At 37.8% G+C, this 20,850-nt stretch overlaps 1 protein-coding gene across 1 annotated transcript in view; it reads right to left on the bottom strand.

The window, feature by feature from the left end:
• The window catches only part of LOC114054009 (sodium/potassium-transporting ATPase subunit beta-1-interacting protein 3), a 777,776-nt gene that overhangs the window by 35,310 nt on the left and 721,616 nt on the right, over window positions 1–20,850 (bottom strand). Inside the window, exon 5 of the mRNA XM_027877099.1 lies at window positions 5,457–5,517. Within this exon, the coding sequence (XP_027732900.1) occupies window positions 5,457–5,517 (61 nt within the window). The remainder of the gene's footprint in view (window positions 1–5,456; window positions 5,518–20,850) is intronic.

The raw sequence follows: 20,850 nt of genomic DNA, 5'->3' as shown, positions 1-20,850 counted from the left end.
TAGATATTTCTGTTTGTGGTTCATTCACTTCAGTCATGTCCGACTCTTCATGACCCCATTTGGGGCTTTCTTGGCAGAGATACTGGAGTGGTGTGCCATTCCCTTTACCATCTCATTTTATAGATGAGGAACTGAGGCAAACAGGGTTAAGTGACTTGCCCAGGGTCACGCAGATAGTGTCTGAGGCCAGATTTGAATTTAGGAAGATGAGTTTTCCTGTCTCCACACCCTGCACTGTATCCACTGCACCACTTAGAGGACTTTAAGTTCAATGGAAGGTACCAAAGTCAGTAGAAATCCCCCAATCTTTCAGCATCAATATATTCTATAGACTACATAGTCTGTGATAATACCCCGAAAGAACGCTGATGAAAGGCCTGAAAAAGTCTGATGGATTCAGAAATGGTTTTCTAATTCACTTTTCCTTTTGCACTGTTATAAATCTCAAAGAAAATGCCAACCAGTTGTATTTCTTTCCTCCGGGGGAAGGCAGAAGAATGACTAGGCTTTTATCTCATGAAATGTGCCAGGAATGGAATAATGCCAGAACAATGGCTTATAGCAGTTACAATGGTATCTACAAAGCTCAATTTGAATTCAGAACAGGGAAGGTAAGGCTGGTGACAAAGGGAGAGACAGATATAAAGGCAGCAGCAGAGAGTACTGGAAAATTCTGATCCCAAAGGAATCACAAATAACGTATAGAGAACTTCCCATTTTAAGAGATGTACATTGTGAAGGTATTCATCCAAACTAAAGGCTCCACATGCTACTTTTAGGATTTTTAATTCCTAGCTACATTTTTAAAAATAGTGATGCTTTTTTTTAAACCAAATAGTAGGAAGGAGAAGTAACAAGACATAGAAGACAAAGTAATGAAATTGGGACATGAGCATGCATGGAGCACAAGCCAAGTGTGCCTTGGGCATGCCAGCACAGTATATCCTAGGATGAGTATTGTTTTTGGCCCTTAGGAGAAAGTGAAGGGCTCTAAGCACTTCTTAATTTGGGGTTGGAAGATCTTGATTTAAATTCTTAATGTGCTACCTATTACCTATACCACTTTACCTCTTCCCTCTAAAATAGCAGTTCTTAAAAGTTTTGGTCTTAGGACCCCTTTAAACTTTTAAAATTATTGAAGACACCAAAGAGCTTTTGTTTATGTGGTTTTTACTTATTGATATTTACTGTATTAAAAATTAAAGTATTTTAGTATTATTATGAAAATAGTTTTGACCTCATGAACCCCCTGAAAGATTCTCAGAGACCCTCAGGAGTCCCCAGACCATACTTTGAGATCAGCCAGCTGCAGCTACGTAGCACAAAGTACAGCTAAGTGGCACAGTGGATAGAGTGTCCAGCCCGGAGTGAGGAAGATTTGGTCTCAGATACTTATTAGCTGTGTGCCCCTGGGCAAGTCACTTGACTCTGTTTGCCTCAGTTCCTCATTTCTAAAATGAGTTGGCCAAGGAAATGGCAAACCATTTCAGTATCTTTGCCAAGAAAATCCCAAATGGGGTCACAACAAATCGAACATGACTGAAAAACAATTCAACAACAACATACCTGAATCTGCTCTAAAAAGAGGGAATTGGATGAGATGATTTTCCAGCCCCAAATCCTTAGGGAGTACTGAGTAGGAAAGAAACTGTTGAGTTGTGGGTACATGAAGCCACTTGTGAAGTTGATCTTAATAGTCTGAAATAGTTGGTGTCCCTTGGAAAAGTCTAATACCTACTGACTTACTTCCCTTCCCCACCCTCCAATCAAACGCAAACATATACAACACACACTAAACAAAGACAGAAAATGAAATAGGTGTGTGAGAATGTACTCAGGTGACAATAGCTAGATGAGATAACCTCAGTTTCTAATATTTTTTATTCATTAAAATACATTTGAAAGTGATTCCTGTTTGGGTAACATGCAAGACACTTGATCAATCATTGTTAAGTCTGGAAAACCTAAACCTTAAAGTGATCTCCAGTTATTTGAAAAAAGAATAAACAAATTAGTGAGGAAAATATATTCATTCTTCTGATGAATTTACTAGAACAAATTTCAGCTGATGGAACTTTGTTTTAAACCAAATACAATAAGTATTGTTTATATGGAAAGCACTGAATTGAGATATTCTAAATGATTAAAGGTGCTTTGGCATTATTGTGAGAATATTAAAGTTTTTGGGATAAGTGCCTAAGAGACAGACCCATGGAAATGGAGAAGTGGAAGGAATAAGCATGAATATTGTGCTAAGAACTTTATAAATATCTCATTTGATTCTTACAACAACTCTGTGAGTTAGTTGCTATAACTATCCCGATTTTTACAGCTGAAGAAACTGAGGTAGACAGAACTTAAGTGACTTGTCCAAAATCACACAGCTAGTAAGTATCTGAGGTCAAATTTGAACTCAGATCTTCCGGACTCCAGGCTTATCACTCTATCCATTGTGCTACCTCGTTGCATATCATAGAGATTTAAGAATATGAGTGTGTGTGTGTGTGTGTGTGTGTGTGTGTGTGTGTGTGTTTGGAGAGAAAAGAGAAGGGATAGCTTTATACTTAACCAAAAGATCTAGGGGTAGGGAGGGCCTTTCTTGGTCTACAAGTTTCTTTGTCTATATCTCTCTATATATGTGCATATTGCCCACTTCCTTCTTGCCTTTTCCTCTAAATTCTTTTCTTGAAAAAATATCTCACTTTCCTCTTTTTGCCTGAGTACAGTGTCCCTTGGCAAGGGCACTCAACAAGGCTTAATCTTTATAATGGGGATGGGGAAGGAGAGAGGGACATGGAGAGAATGTATCAAAAACAATTTGACTGTAGAATCTTGTATATATGTACATGTATATGTATATGTAATGTATTAATACAGTATTAAAAGTGAGCTTTGAATGTGATTCATCATCATTTTAGTGAAAGACCACTAGAATATACTTAAACTTATATAAATATATAATATACTTATGCTTATATGAGTAATATACCTATTTAAGTACATAATATACTTATATAAATAAATAATATGCTTATACTTATGTAAGTACACAACATATAAGGATATATAATATATAAGTATATAATATATTTATACAAGAATAAAAAGGCCAGACTACCCAACAAATCATTTCAATTAAACAAATTTTCTTTCCTTTTCATTATTTGGTTTAGTCTCTATGTAATCTCCCAGCTTCATATAGGCCCTATGGGTAAGGAAAAAATTCCTATATAATCTCCCTTTCATCACACTGTTCCCAACTTTTTAAAGGAAAACATCATTTTGTGTCTTACAGGGGATAGGAAACTTTCAATGATGGGGGTTGGGGAACCCTAGGCAATACCTTCAAAATGAGCCAACCTGATGGTAAGCTAAAATTATATTTTACTTTCAAGTGAACTGCTGAACTATTTCCAAATGTATACATGAATAGAGGGCACTGTTCAAACATTTGTGAAATATTTACCCCAAAAAACTGAGCCTGCATCCTGGTAACATGAATCACCAGAAAGTAATACCTGTTGTGTTGATAAATTATGTTTTCTTCGACTCTCTGAAATATCTAGTTATTTGAATAAAAATAAATATTGAACTGCAATAAATTACCTGGTATCCCATCTAGACTACACCATAGGAGTTTGTTTGTTGCAAGTGGGGACAGTTCCAACATATAATGCATTTTTGGAGCCAACTATGTTATGTATATTTCCTCCAAGGTCCATCTCAGGATAAGCCCAGTTTCATTTCATCAGTGCTGCCTCTTTAGATACCCCAACTTGATGAAGCCACCATTGATTTAGAGGTTTTCATGATATGTTGGTGGTGAAAGAACCCATTTCTCTTTCTTGCATCCCTCTTCTAATTCCAAATGAATCTGATGGAGGCAACATAGTACAGGAGGACACTCTTGGAGGCAAAGGGCTCCGCCACTTAGTATCTATGTCAATCTTGTACAAGTTATTTAACCTCTTTGGGGCTCAGTTTCTACAGCTGTAAAATGAGGGGCTATACTTGAAAACCTTGAAGGTTTCTTCTGGATCTAGATCTGTGACATATGGTGGACAGTGCCCAGAGATTAAAGGAAACCCTGAGCTTGGCCAATAATTAAAAAAAAAAAAAACATGCAGACTGGCTTTGATAGAGTCAAAGATTATAATTCTGTACAAAAGAATTAAGGAAGAATTAACTGCTTAGGTTCTTTGCTTGTTTTCACTGACTTTTAAAGCTATCTATCAAATGCCTTTTTGGTACTGTTTGGGCATGATTTCATTCAAACATGATTTGTATGGTTCCAGTAAGGTCCTAAAAGCATCTTCAAGTAGAGGAGAACGAATCATCGCCTATTAACATGTTTCTCTCTCCATAGTTCTAAGTTACCTTTGCTTCTTATTCTGGTAGATAGCTCACAATTTACTGTGAAATATTTTTTATACTTGCTCTTTTTTGGCATTGGCATTGATTTCCAAAGCTCTTTGGAGCTCCTCCCCCCTTTTCCCATCTCAGGCTTTTAAGTTGTATTTCATTGCTCTCACTTTCTTCTCAGCCCTCAGATCTCTCCAGACACTGTATTAAAAGTGAGTTTTCAGGGTGTATTCATTGTGACAAGTATCCATTCCCCTTTTTCCATCCCCCTGCTTATAGCTAATGATGCTTACTATGTGCAAGCCACTGTTCTAGTGATACAAATACAAATTGAGACAGTCCTTGCTTTTAAAGAGCTTATATTCTACTTAGTGGATCCAGGTTTGATGTTGGGTCATTTTCAGTTGTGTTTAACTCTTTGTGACCCCAAAGGTTTTCTTTGCAAAGATACTAGAGTGGTTTGCCATTTTCTTCTCCAGCTCATTTTACAGATGAGGAAACTGAAGCAAACAGAGTTAAATGACTTGCCCAGAGTCACATAGCTAGGTAGTGTCTGTGGCAGGATTTAAACTTAGGAAGATGAGTTTTCTTGACTTCAGGTCTGGCACTCTATCCACTGTGCCACCTAGCTGCCCAGATGCATATTTGCATGTTAATAAATACAGGATATATACACAATATATACACAATTATTTGGTTCGGGCACCAACAACTGGGGATGATCAAACTCTCCATTTTCTATTGTTTCTAGATTACCAAGAGAAGGTAATTTTCCTGTTCCTTTTAAAAAATTGGTCATTAGTCAATGGGACCTATTCAGTGCCTACCACAATGCACTGCACCTAACCTTCACTTGGTGCAGTTATTTGAATGGACTAAGGATTAAATAACTAGCAACCAGCATTATTCAACATAATATGAGGCATTTCAATGCAAACTTTGAATAGTCAGCTTTCCATCAGCACGTTATTGATCCTGATTTGTATCCTTTGTAATTCCAAGGACGAGGAATTTAGTAGCTCAGTAAACAATTAGCTCTAGGAAAGTGCCTCTCTCCTAGTAGTTCCAGAGATCTAAGTGCATTCGGTACTTACAGCTGTCCTCTTCCTCCATGAAAACACTGATCACATAACAGCCATACACAAAGCCAATCAACTGCAGAAGAAAAACAAAACAATGCATGTCAGAAAGCCGTACTGAATTTGTATAAAGCAGGAATCTCAATTACAGCTTGTGCAATTAGCAGATAAAGGATGCCCTGAATTAACTACTACCATTTGATAATAGAAGCCTTCTTGTATTTTTAACTAACAGCTATCATCTTGAAATGCATATTCAATTCCCATTAGTGTTAATAGGATTAGAGAAAGTTACCCAGATATATCCTGAACAGACTCCTAGGTATTTAATTGAAATCTAAGACTATGGTTACTAAACTGTAAATAATTGGACTTTTTAGAATATTTATTTTGGAATTAACCATTGAAGGAAATGTACTACTTATTTACAAGGCTGTTGTAAGAATCAATCAGGAGGCATTTATTGAGTGAATACAAAGTGCTATAATTGGTGCTAGGTGATAAGGCTACAAAAATGAAAACAAAACAAAACAATCCCTACTCTCAAGTTTACACTTATTTGAGGGAAACGATATCTCCTCATCCATAAATTGAGGGGATTGGGTTTAATGATCTCTAAGGTACCTTTCAAATCTAAACCTATAGTCCTATAATCCTATGTAAACATAAATAGATACAAAATATACACAAAGTAAATATAAAGTAATTTGAAGGAGAAAGCCCTGGAAACTAGGAGGATCAGGAAGGGACTTGAGCTAATCTCTGGAGAAAGCTAGGAATTCTAAAAAGCAGATGTGAGCAGGGACTGCGTTCCAGGCACAAGGAAAACCTTGTACTGTTTTTGCTTGAGGAACATTACGTACAACAGCTTGGCTGAACAACGAGGAATGACATCTGTAGGCAACAGGTGGCGCTAAGGAGCAAGGCAGGCTCAGTTGCAAGTTGTGGGGAGAGCTGGGGGGGAAGGAAGAGGGAAGGAAATCTCTCTTTCTCTAGTCACTTTCTTTCAGATTTTTTTCCCCCTCAGGGGAATGCTTGTCTCTCTATCTCAAATACATACCAGGAAAGTTTGGCGGGAGCTGGATTGTGAAGGGTTATAAATGCTAAACAGAGAAGATTGTATTGTATTTTATGGCTTCTGAGTAGATATGATGATCCTGTGACATTCTTTTTTTCTTAAATAATCTTTTTTTTAGGCAATTGGGGTTAAGTGACTTGCCCAGGGTCACACAGCTAGTAAGTGTCAAGTGTTTGGTCTGAGGCCGTATTTCAACTCAGGTCCTCCTGACTTCATGGCTGGTGCTCTATCCACTGCGCCACCTAGCTGCCCCTGATCCTGTGATATTCTAAGAGGCAATAAATAGGGAGCCAAGGGAGGTTTTGGAGAGGGGCGAGTGGTGACATAATCAGTTCTATGCTTCAGGGATATTACTTTGGCAGATGTGTGGAGGATGGATTAGGGAGGGGTAAAACTAAGCATAGAGAAGATTGAGAGACTTGTTACAGTCTGGGTGAGAGGTAATGATTATTACTTAGGTGCTGATCAAATTAGGGTGCTGATCATGTAAGTGTAGAAAAAGAAGATGTAAGAGGTGTTGTGGAAGTAGAATTGATCACACTTGCCAATTCTTTGTATATAGGAGGGGAGGGAGAGTGATGAATTCATGAATCTGGGTTTGAATCTTGCCTCTGGAACTTACTAGTTTTCTGACCCTGGGCAAATCACTTAACCCCTCTCATCTTGTTTTTTCATTTATAAAGAAGAAAATATTTGTCGCCCTAACCTTGAAAGGTTGTAGTGAGATTTAAATCAATCATCAAGCATTTTTTAAGCTCTCACTGTGGTGTCAGGCATTTTGCTAGACACTGGAGATACAAAGACAGAAATGAAATATTCTCTGCCCTCAAGCAGCTAATATTCTAATGACATTGTCACATACATCTTAAATCAAAGAAGATAATATATGTCAAGCAAGTAGTAAATGTTTAGAAGGTGTTACATAAATGTTAGCTATTTGTTATTATTCCTAAGGCTGGATTAAAGTTTCCATTATAAAAAGTCTTGACTAATTTTGCTTCTTTGCTCGAAGAGATTTAGAATTAAGGATTAAGTAATACTTAACTAGGGATGGGGGAGGAAGGGACATTCTGCATATTGGATAACTACTTTACAGTTGTTTTGTTGGTTATTTGATTTTTCTCCTCTGTACCAAGTCAAATTGAAGGACGTTCATTTAGAATGTCAGGAGAACTTTGAAATCACCATGAGAATTCTAAGCATGCCCCTTGTACTGCTGTTGTGCTATAAGCAGGAACGCTGTGGGACGATTTATCACAACTGCAGTCACACGATGTGTTTTTCATCTCAGTTTTGGTGGGAGGGAGGTGAAGATACATCAAAATGTTTTGGCTTTGTGCTAGGGACCTTTTCAATTGTGAGTCCAAGGTCTTGTTAGTACCTTGGTTCTAGGAAGTCTATTAATTTTCTATAGTTCTAGTATAATATAATCTTCAAGTAAAATATAGCCCTCTCTCCTTCACCTTTCTAAGGAGAGCATTTTTAGTGTCTCTGTAAGATGAATTCTTATTCTGTTTTCTTGGCTGTCTCATCATAACTAAATGACAAGCAAAGGGATGCAAATGAAGAATTCCCACATTAACTACATTACTGACTTCTAGCAAGTTGCAGAGACCATACAGCATGCAAATGAGCTCCTTTCAAGATCTGAACATTTCTTCATCATGACTACCAAGTGTAATCAACATTGTAGGACTAGATTCTTAGGGATATGAAGTGTATTCCTGCACTGCATTTGGAGAAGGAGTATTGGGGAAGAAAAGCAGAGGGTTGATGGAGGGGTCCCCAGAGATGGAACCTGGAAGTGGCTGTGCCAATATATTCACATCATTTATCAGTACAAAGAAGCTGACTCAGAGAATCACAGAATTTCAGAGTTGTAAGGGACCCCAGAGGCCATCCAGTATAGCACATACTTGCATGCAAATCTTCTCTACAACATGACTGAAAAATGATCATCCATCCTTCACTTGTAGGTCTCTGATAAGGGAGAACACACTACTTCAGGTGAACTTGACCTCTAACTTTTAATATGCCAGTGATGTGGCAGCCCTGATTCCATCTAGGGTGGGATGGACTCAGATGAGCTGAACATTTGAAATGAAGAATAGACTGCTCTTGCCCTAACATCCTCCCTCAAAGCCTCTTCATGGCTGGAGGTAACGTTGATTGCTTGAAGCCAGTGGAACACAAAATTTGACATGTTCTATCAAATTAGAAATGCTTTGAGTACTCATTATCATTCAAGAACAGAATCATAGAATCAGGGAACTTTAAAGTTGGAAGGAACCGCAGTGGTTATTCATCTTGTCCAATCCCTACTCCACAAGAGAATCCCCATCTCTGGCTTTTGCATGAAGAAATCTAATTAGAGGGAGACCATGACCTCTAAAGGCAGTCCACTCCTCTTTCAGATACCTCTAATCCCTAGTCAATTTGCTCCTATGTAACTTTCATCCAGTGCTCCTGATTGTTCTTGCTGGGGTCAAGTTAAATTGTTCTTCTTTACTACTCTTTAAGTACTTGAAGAAAGCTATCATATCCCAAGGGCCACTAGGTGGTGCAGGGTCTGGAATGAGAAAGACCTGAGTTCAAATTCACCCTCAGACACTTACTAGCTATGTGACCGTAGGCAAGTCACTCAATCCTGTTTGTCTCAGTTCCTCATCTGTAAAATGAGCTGGAGAAGGACATGGAGAACCACTCCAGTATCTTTGCCAGAAAAGCCCAAATGGGGTCATGAAGAGTCAGACATGACTGGAATGACTGAACAACAACCACCACAACAAGGAAAATCATATCCTCATTAAGTCTTCTCTTCTAGAGGCCATCTAGCATCTCTACTTCCAGCTGGTCCTCACATGGCAAGGACTCAAGGCCCTGGTTGTTCTATTCTGAATGCTTTGCAACTCGTCAATATCAATCTAATTTTGAAAGTTTTTTTTGTAAGGTTTACCACAAGGTTATTTTCTTTCGGCCATGGAAATTCATGAAGACAGTCTATTAAAGTGTGAATCAGAGGGATGTGTTCTGCATTGGTGGAGACAAACCCCATGCCAGTGAAATCACAGATCTTTTGAAGGAGAATACACATTATGGGTGAAAAAAGAAATTGGCAGGTCTGTTTAAGAATAAGATAACAGGTACACATTGGCATATAGAAAGAAGAAGGTCATTTGGATACTTTTTCAAGAGGTTTGCTTACACACACGCACACACACACACACACAAACACACACACACACACACAGAATTCTTTTTGTTAACCTCTACTACCATTTGAAAGTCATGGACTAATCTAAAAATGCACAACCTTTCCTGCCTCAATTATTTCCCCTTGGCAATCCCTCCTCCATATAGTTACCAAAGTAGTTTTTTAAAAGTGTATTTCTAACCACGTAACTCTTAAACTCGATAAACTCCAGAGACACCCTATGGCTTCTAGATTAATAATAACAACAACAATAATAAATTTCCATGTTTGACTTTTAAAACTTTTCAAAATCTGGCCTGAATCTACCTTCCTAATCTTATTTATTCTTCACTCTCTTTCCCTTACTCTTCAATGTAGTCAAACTGTGACTTTCTTGTGTTCCCTCATCATGATATGACATCTCCTATGATTGGGCCTTTGCATGGGCCCCATACCTGGAATGAACTCATCTCATCTGGCCCCTTAAAATCCTTTATTTTCATTAATACTCTACTTAAAACAACTTCTACATTGAAGTTCTCCTGACCACCTCCCCTGCTACTGTCTCTCTCCCCTAAAATGTATCTTGTATTTATTTTGCATAAATTTATACTAACTCCACAGGCATAACTATGTAAACATACATATATATACCCAGATATATACACATGTGTGTTTATAAAATTATATACTTTTACATTTATACATATATGCTTATTTACATGTTATCTCTCACCATAGAATGTAAGCACATTGAGGGCAGGGACATTTCCATTTTAGTTGTAGCTTTTTTAATCCCAGTGACAGCAGGCAGTTGCTCTCTCTACTCTGTCCTATCTCATGTGAATATTTTCCTATAAGTTTAATAGGGACATTTCCATTGTAAGAAAAATGAAGCAATATGGAATGAGAGAAGTCCTTAAAATTCCACTGTCAGGTACAATAGTTCATTAATGGACACTATTATTGTCTTGAAAGATGATGCACTAAGAATTTTGACCATGCATCAGAAATGTACAGTAACATTAGCAGAAAATAAGACACACCATACTGTAAGTCTTAAATCCAGCTATCTGTCTGCAAGTCCTCAAAGAGATTTTCCCCAGCCATAACCTTAATATTATTACAAACAAATTAATTGAAATTTCTGCTTTTACTTTTGTATTATTGATAGGTGCATTAATAAAATATTTATCCTGGCAAATTACTTTTGCTATCTTGATTAACTAAACTGCTATTTAATTAATAATGTTATGCTCATACAAACCTGTCTAGCCATCACGTTAATCACCAGTTTGCTGAGGGCTGATTGTTGTGTGGTTCTTGGTTTCTCAGCATCTGAGCTGAAATAGCCCCTGTTGGCCCTCTGCTTGGAGCCGAGAAATAGATCTAGAGGCATGTTAGCCAATAGTAAACCCACATGATGTAAATCATCTAAGGGATAATTACCCTGATCATCCCTGGTTTTAATAAAGCTTTGAGAGAGACATTAATCTTGAAGATATCCTTTTCTTTTCCATTAAAGGCAGGTAGCTGCTGTTTAATTCAGGGTGTTTCTTCTCTTTTTCTTTCCTCCTACCTTACCTTCAAAATCTGGCTCCATCAACCTTATCATCTTTGATGTATTTGGAGAATGCAAGGGAAATAACATCAGATACCAGTTTCCCACTGGGCTGTATAAGAGAACATGATTAGATTTTACATGAAGAGTCTGTAGACAGAACCGATTAGTTTGCCTGTAGAGTTTGTATAGGGGATTGATTAGTTTATTTTCACATTGGCAGACACCAGAACTTTAAAAATAAAGGGTAGGGGATGGTGTTCTGTTGTTCAGGATGTGTATTATTAAGATTGCATCAAAGCAGTGAGTTGTGGCTGATATTTTATGAGCCTTGGGGTGGGACGCCATGAGGTTAAATATAATGAATGAAATTCTCATTGCTGATAACACTCTGAGAAAATAGCCCAAGCAATGCTAGACTTACTCATAGGTAGAATTGTTGATATGACTTGAGGGAGCATAGAAAGGCCACATCCTTTTCCTAGTCCAAAGATACCACCTTATCAGTTTTCCTGAAATCCAAAGTATTCAGATCAGACTTTAGAGACTTTCATAAGGGATTTATAGTTTAATATGGTTAAAGTATGGAGTTACATGGCAGGGAAAACATATTAGGTGACTAGCACATTGGAGCTTTCTTAATTTCATGCCTATTTTGAAGAAGGGATGGGAATAAGCATCTATCACATACCTACTATGTGTCAGGCTCTGTGCCAAGCACTTCACAAATTTATCCATTTGAACCTGAAAACAACTCTGTGAGGCATGTGCTATTTTTAATCTGAATTTTACAGTTGTGGGAACTGAGGCAGACAGAGGTTAAGTGGTTTTGCCCACGGTCACCCAGCTGTAGTAAGTGGCTGAGGCTAGATTTGAATTTCGGCCTTCCTGACTCCAACTTTAGCTCTCTATCTGTTGCGCTAACTAGCTGCCTAGCAGCTTTGAAGCTAATCTTTAATAATGCTGCTGCTGCTATTGATTCATTGATGCCGATCATTTTTACATGACAGTCATTTCTGATTATACAAGATTGCTTAATATAATGTATAGAGAGTTTGGCTTCATTTTATTGTCTGTTTCATTTACATTATCATAGCTATCTACACTGCCTAGTCTAAGCTCTATGCTTTGTCAAATCTTGCCTGCTTGGTAGAATGGTATAGTGGGAAGAACACCAGTTCAGTCGAAAGGGACTTGGACAGTAATCCCACTCAGTTTGGTCATAGACATTCTGAGGCCTCGGGCAAGTCATTGGTCTTTAGCCTTTCCATCTATGAAAGTAAAGGAAAAATGTAGATGTTCTTTCTCTGAATTTTTATGATTTTTGCCCTCTTTACATTTCTCATTGTTGATGGTATTGAAGAATGGGGGATTAGAGGAGACTCTCAGTGCCCTGGTTGATTTTCTTAAGACTTAAACAACCAGTGAGTTTCTATTCTGGATCAGTTGAGGGTATTTTCATTCCAGGAATTCATTATATTGATGAAATAATCAGTCTAACAAGAAAGAAAGAAAGAAGGGAGGGAGGGAGGGAAGGAGGGAGAGAAAGAGAGAGAGAGAGAGAGAGAGAGAGAGCGAGAGCGAGAAAGAGAGAGAATATCAATTGTAGTTTGACCCCTTTGGGCCAAAAGTTTGTTAGATTTACTAATGTTTTTCATTTGTTCTTACAGAATCTCATTTTTTTTTATCAGTCAGAAGGGAAAGAAGTGAATTTTGCAGGCTGATTATGTAAAACTCTGAGTTTAAACCAACTTAGCTATGCACCTGCCATGTGATGGTGAAACAGGCCGTCCTGTGTCCATCATGGTTTCCTGCCTTTTGAGCTAAAGGCAACGTCCTCCCCATTCCCTTCCTCCCTCACTACTCCTTGCCTGCCCCATCTCCCCTTCCTACCTGGACTACATTATGTTGGGAGATGTCTGTTGCACCTTATGAATAAACCAAAACCAGCTTGCTTTATTTTGTTAATTCTCCTGCGGGCCTACTCCAGCTCAGGGCAGCTCTTTCTCTGTTCTCTGATATTTGGGAATTGTGGGGCTCCTGTTGTTCACTTAGGGTTTTTTAAAAAAGAAAAAAAAGAGGCAGGAGGACCAAATTGTGCAAATTATGTACACTGACTATGCTTATATATTTTCTGGGGGTTCTCTTTGGAAAACCCAGTTTAACATCACTGTCTGACACTTTCCCAAGTTCTTCTCCCCTCCCCCTAGTAAACAAAGGAGAGACTACTTTTATGCTTAATCTGATTTTGATAAATAATTGGAACACTTATTCTCGGTTTTGTCCTTGCTCCAGGTACTGAATACTGTTGCAGATTTTAAAAAACAAACCTCTTCCATGTTCTTAAGTTGTTGTTGTGTAGGTAACCAAGCTCTCTTAGGAGCATCTCTCCAAGGAGAGGCCTGATACCTGTAGGACTGATCTGTGCATTAACCCATGCTTAAGTTTCTTAGCTATGCCTTCTTTTAAGGGGATTGGGCTTTTCTCTCTCCCCAACAAAGGGCCGGGAGTTAGGAGTTATGAGAACCTGGGGCCTCATTATTGGCCTGTGCAGGCTTCCCAGAAGAAGCAGTATAATATAGTGGAAAGAGGGTCGCCTTGGAATGGAATTGACTTGAGTCTGAATTCAAGTGATTGACGACATTTCCAGATCTAAATCTTATGAAGTTCTCTGGGTGGGAAGTGAAATTGTGCATTGCATAGGCTCTGAATGAACTTGGGATCTGCAGGAAAAACAGCTGCATCTGAACCTGTGCTGTTGGTTAGGTCCTTATGCTTTCCTGCTTCTTCTACTTAGAATTAGAGCAATGGAAGTGGCTGAAACTCCCTTCACCCCATCCTGCCTCCAGCCTCGTGCAATCTACTTGGGCAGACTTCATTCTGGGGAAGAGAGAGTGGCCTTAGGTCTTGAGATTTGTCTGCTGTATGTTGTTTTCCTGATTCTCCTTACTTCATTCTGCCTTAGTTCATAACAAGCCTTCCCATTTTTCTCTGAGTTCTTCATATGCATTCTTTTTTTATAGAAGAATGATATTCATATGCCCCAATTTATTTAGTTATCCCTCAATCAATGGGTACGTTGCTTGTTTCCAATTCTAAAATAGGAATTACTGCTATGAATGATTTTTGTACATGTGGATGAAATAATCTTTTATTTGAGGGGATACCAAAGAAAAATTTTAACAAGATAATTTTCAAATTTGGTACAGTAGAAAGAGCATACTGGATTTGGGATCAAAAGGTTTAGGTTCAAGTCTGGAAAATGCTCCTTCCTGAATGACCTAGGGCAAATCACTTAACCTTTCTGAGTTTTGGTTTCTTTAGCCATGAAATAAGGGAGTTGGGCTACATGACCCTAAAGTCTCATCCAAACTCTAAATCCAGGAACCTATGATTCCATGAAAGGGATGAGTTTTTTGATTTGCCCATTACCATCCATTAGAATGTAGTAGAAAACATACCTGAGGCAATAGCACATAGAACAAATCTTTTTGATGGAACAGAGGGGGTAAGAAGCATGGCACAGATATCACAGATACACAAGACAGTTGGGATGGAAGGGGAAGAGCGACTAATAGGAGTAGGTCAGCTTGGACCTCCAAGGAAAAGCATGAAGATACTGAGAAACTGGAAGACCTGGATAAAGTAGGCAAATTCGGTGTAAAGCAAGCTGAAAGATTTGTGGCAACGAGAAACTTTAAGGAACTCAAAAATTCAACTAGTCTTGGCCCTATGGATATGAATTCATCATCCCTTAGCATATCAATTATATAAAAGAATGAAAGATAGACAGTGGAAAACCTGCTCGTACTTTTGCAATGTCAGGAGAAGGTAAGGAAGGCCATCAATATATGTGGTGGAGTCCTTGTCTTAAACGTGTGGAAAGACATGGCCAAAAGTCACTTAGATAGGCTGTGATATACATCAGTGGATGGAATATTCATACCAATGATGTCAGAGATCTGTTTGAATATTTGAGTATCCTGAGCTGCGAAAATCTAAACTGAAAATGATTTCAAAACCATAATCTACTTCTTATATTATCTGACTTCACTTAAGTTGACCCAATATTATCTCCAAATTAAGGAAATAATGTTGCTCACTATCATTCTTAGGTGGAATGTTTTTTCTAAAGTCATATACTTTCTTCACCACAATCAAAATGAAAAATTTTCAATGTTGAGGTTGTTACATGAAAATATACAGTGAAAATCATAGTAAAGAGAATATCAAATCTTTTGGCTTAATATATTTAACCTATCAAAGAAGGTGCCCTACCAAATTCTATTTACCACATGAATATGGTGCTGATACCTAAACCAGGAAGAGCCAAAACAAGACAAAGAAAACGATAGGCCTATTTCCCTAATGAATATCAATGCAAAAAATTTGAATAAAATATTAGCAAGGAGATTACAGCAATATATCACAAGGAGCATACACTATGACCAGGTGGGATTTATACCAGGAATGCAGGGCTGGTTCAACAGTGGGAAAACTATAAGCATAATTGATCATATAAATAACAAAACCAACAAATCATATGATTATCTCAATAGATGCAGAAAAAGCCTTTTTTTTTCTTGCTTTTTTTTGGTGAGGCAATTGGGGTTAAATGACTTGCCCAGGGTCACATAGCTAGAGTCAATTGTCTGAGGCTGGTCAGGTCCTTCTGACTTCAAGGCCAGAGCTCTATCCCAGAAAAAGCTTTTGACACACCACCAATTCCTATTAAAGCACTGGAAAACAGGAATAAATGGAGCTTTTCTTAACATGATAAGTAGTATCTATCTAAAACCATCAGCAAGCATTATCTGTAATGGGGATAAACTAGAAGCTTTCTCAATAAGATAAGGGGTGAAGCAAGGATGTCCCTTATCACCACTATTATTCAATAATGTACTGGAAATGTTAGCAATAGCAATAAAGAAATAGAAATTGAAGGAATTAGAATAGGCAATAAAGAAACAAAACTATCACTCTTTGTAGATAATATGATGGTATGCTTAGAGAATCCTAGATAATCAACTAAAAAGCTAGTGGAAATAATTAACAACTTCAGCAAAAAGTTGCAGGATATAGAATAAGCTGATATAAATTGTCACTTTCATATATTACCAAAGTCCAACAGGAAGAGATAGAAAGAGAAATTCCATTTAAAATAACTGTAGACAATACAAAATACTTGAGAGTCTACCTGCCAAGACAAACCCAGAAAATACATGGACACAATTACAAAACACTTTTCACACAAATAAAGTCAGATCTAAACAACTGGAAAAATATCAGTTGCTCATGGGTAGGCTGAGACAATATAATAAAAAAGAAAGTTCTACATAAATTAATTTACTTATACAGTGCCATAACAATCAAACTACTAAAATATTATTTACATAGCTAGAAAAAACAATAACAAAATTCATCTGGAAGAGCAAAAGGTCAAGGATATCAAGAGAATTAATGAAAAAAAAGTGTGAAGGAACATGGCCTAGCTATACCAGATCTCAAACTGTATTATAAGGTGATAATCTGGTACTGGCTAAGAAATGCAGTAGTGTATTAGAGGAATAGAATAGGTACTCAGTAGTAAATGTAATTCACTTTTTGATAAACATAGTAATTCACTGTTTGATAAACCCAACGACCCCAGCTTTTGGGACAAGAACTCACTATTTGAGAAAAACTGCTGGGAAAATTGGAAAACAGTATGACAGAAACTAGGCATAGACCAATATCTTATACTGTATACCAAGATAAGGTCAAAATGGATACATGATTTAAATATAAAGGATGATACCATAAGCAAATCAGAAGAGCAAGGAATAGTTTAGTTGTTAAATCTATGGAGAAGAGAAGAATTTATGACCAAACAAGAGATAGAGAGGATTATTAGATGTAAAATAGATAATTTTGATTATATTAAATTAAAAAGGTTTTGCGCGTGCACACACACACACACATACACACACACACACACAAACAGTGCAACCAAGATTAAAAGGAAAGCAGAAAGCTGGTAAACAATTTTTATAGCAAATGTCACTGATAAAGGTTTCATTTCTCAAATATGTAGAGAACTGATTCAAATTTATAAGAATACAAGTCATTCCCCAATTGATAAATGGTTAAAGGATATGAACAGGCAGTTTTCAGATAAAGAAATCAAATTTATCTATAGACATATGAAAAAATGCTCTAAATCACTATTGATTAGAGAAATGCCAATTAAAACAATTCTGAGGTACCACCCATATCTATCAGAATGGCTAATAAGACAAAAAAGGAAAATGACATGTTGGAGGGGATGTGGGAAAATTGGGACACTAATGCACTGTTGGTGGAGTTGTGAACTGATCCAACCATTCTGAAGAGCAATTTGGAACGATGCCCAAAAGGACTATAAAATTGTACAGAATTGAACTGGTTACAGAATCATAGAATTGGGAAGTTGGAAGGGGCTTCGGTAGCCATTTAGTCCAACCCGTGTGTGAAAGCATGAAAGAAATCACCTCATTAACATATCCCAAAAGGAGTCATGCAGCCTCTGTTTAAAGAACTCCAGTTGCTCCTCTAGAGAAGGGAAACCAACCATCCCCAGAGGCAGCACATTGTACCTATGGATAGCTGCAATTTTAAGAAATTTTTTCCTGATACCAAATCTAAATTTGTTGCTTTACAATTTCTAATTCTGCCCTCCAGATTCTAGCACAATCAATTTAATTCTTCTACCACATGACAGCCCTTCAATAAAATTTGTCTTAAAAGAGTTGATTGAGGGTGCATTTTGTACTCTTATCCTGGGCCCTTTTGGTGAAGCTTTCCCCAGCCCCCCAAATTTTCCCAGTTATAGTTATGATGATGTCATTCACAGGAAGCTTCAGTGTAGCATATTCTTTTGTGCTCTATCAGCGTGGGGGCCACAGAGTATGGAGGAAGGGTGAATGGTGCTGAGGAGAGAGAGCTTTAAGGGATTATCAGTAGCCATCACTCTGTCACTTGTCCTTTGAGGGGATTAAAATCTTGTGCAATTCTTTTAAAGAGTGAAACTCTCCATCCTTTGCATGTGGTGTTTCCTAGCAGTACTTTAGTCCTACTTTCCAAATAGTTTGCCACTCCATTCTAGCTGAGCTGAAGAACGAGCAGCAGGTGCGTACTGTCATCAAACAATGCTGTGGTGATACATTTCTTTCTGCATGTCTCCCTGGAGCCCTTTCCGATGCAACTGCCACCCAAGCCCATCTGTTTTTTCCTGCATTCACAGCAAAGGAGAAATCTGGGACCTGCACAATGCAGAGGACCTAAAAGTGACCAGCTTCTCATTTATTTCAGTCACAAAGGAGGATGGTGCCCATCCCAAAGAATACCCAATTTGCTTTAGTCCAAATCAAACTGTTCCTACTTTCCCTTCCAGACTCAACCAGACATAGTTATCACTGCTTATGGAAGGGTCCTATGCCAAGTGAAGCTTGAAATTATTTGAAGACATTTGGTTCACCCTCCTAAGAGTCCCCTTGGCACCCTGGACTCCAAATGAATTAATGAATATGGAAATAAAACTGTTTTTTCAATGATGATCATAAAAATGCACAACGGCGGACAGCATGCCATTTATTCCCAGCCCTGGGGACTTCTTGCCCTTATGCAGACAAGCAGCATTTGTGCAGACAGCTTCAAAATGGGAAACAAATGGTTGGCTTGTTTCTAAAGTCAGATAAGACTTTTAACCAGGCTCCTTTGTGATGTAGATATTCTGCGGCCCCATCAGCTCTCCCAGTCTTCTCACAAGGGATCCAAATGCAAGCAGATTTCACTAAGAGATTCATTTTCCTTATATTCAGCTAGCCAGGAAAATACTTTTTTTTAGTGGCAAGTCCTTGGAGAATGGGGGTAATTGTTTAAAAAAAATAAAAGGCATCCATTAAAAGGGATCAGTCCATCTCAGGCTTTATTAAATGTGCATTGTCCAAACACTTGATCATCTTTCCATGGAGCTATTGAAATAGCATGTTTAGGACCTGCTAGGTCCATATGTCAAGATGTTTTCAGGTCTTTGGAAGAAAGATGCTGTGTCAGGACAAGAAACTGCTATTATATTATTATTCTGAGACTAATCTCATCTTTATACATTATAATACCCTTCCATATAAACCGAGAAGAGTGTATGAATTTATGAGATTAGCATAAGCATATTTGGGAAAGAAGGGTTATTTTTTGAATTATTATGTGTGTCAAATACATTCAGAATTAGCTTCTTTGAATGTGATGGACACCTCTATGTCTGTGAGGTGGTAAATAATAATGACACCTGACATTTGTACAGCAGTTGGTAGCTTTCATAGCTCATTAACACATCTTATTTCCTTTAATTTACTTAAGAGCCTTGTGAGACAGGTAGTACAAATATTATTCCCATTACACAGATGAAGAAACAAAGGCTCAGAAAGGTTGTGATTTGCCCAAAGTCACATAGATAGGAAGTGATATATCTAGGACTTGAATCTGCAAGAGTGAGGTTTCACACACTTTATCCCATTTAATATATAATAATTACAAGATGTTAAGTGTAGAAGTGGGTATAGTGAAGAGTTTATAAATGTACTCGTAGGATGGTTTTTGTTGCATGACTACACGTGTATAACCTGTATCTAATTGCTTGCCTTCTCAATGATGGTGGGTGGGGAGAGAGGGAGGGAGAGAATTTGGAATTCAAAGTTTTAAAAACAAATGTTAAAAATTGTTTTTACATGTAACTGGGAAATAAGATATACAGGATAGAAATCTATCCTGCCCTACAGGAAAATAGAAGGGGAAGGGGATAAAAGAAGGAGGGGTGATAGAAGGGAGGGCAGATTAGGGGAAGAGGCATTCAAAAAGCATGCTGTCTTGGGGTGGGTGGAGGGGAGAGATGGGGAGAAAATTGGAACTCAAAATCTTGTGGAAGTCAATGTTGAAAATTAAAAATAAATAAATTAATTAAAAAAGGATGGTTTCTGCCCTTTTTGAGGAGGGCTTTTTTTGAGTAGGTCAGGCATGGAACAGATCATATAGTGAAGAAGTAGCTTCTGGTTAAGTGGGTTTGGTCCAGAATAGTTAGACATTCCAGGTTATCCAATAACCAATTGCCAAGATTCCCAGTCATGTAAAGGATGGAGAGGCAGGGTTGTTTTATATAAAGAACATTGGATTTGGTATTATAAGATCAAAGTTTGAGCTGGTCCTTTCCAGCTCTAAGTCTTATTATGATCCTTCGCTTTTATTCCTTACCGAGCTTTGGCCAAGAGTGAACACAAAGCCTTAGGAGTTTATGTTTAACATTGGACAGCATCAATAGGGAAGAGGAAATTGACATTAGAGTGTATTCACATAGAAAGGCAATTCATCCTCTTTGAAAATAAAGGACCAACAATAAAACATCATCATCATCCTCATCATCTTCATCATCATCATCCTCATCATCCTCATCATCAATAACAACAACAATGGCAATGGACTAATCATTAAAGGCTGTTTTTCAAAACCATATTAGTATGATATCTGCTTCCAGGAACTGGTGAATTTTCCGAGAAGTAATAAGATG

The sequence above is a fragment of the Vombatus ursinus genome, unplaced genomic scaffold (genome assembly GCF_900497805.2).
Source record: "Vombatus ursinus unplaced genomic scaffold, bare-nosed wombat genome assembly UNPS02014812.1, whole genome shotgun sequence".
NCBI classification, from domain to species: domain Eukaryota; kingdom Metazoa; phylum Chordata; class Mammalia; order Diprotodontia; family Vombatidae; genus Vombatus; species Vombatus ursinus.
This window is presented reverse-complemented; position numbering and strand designations above follow the sequence as displayed.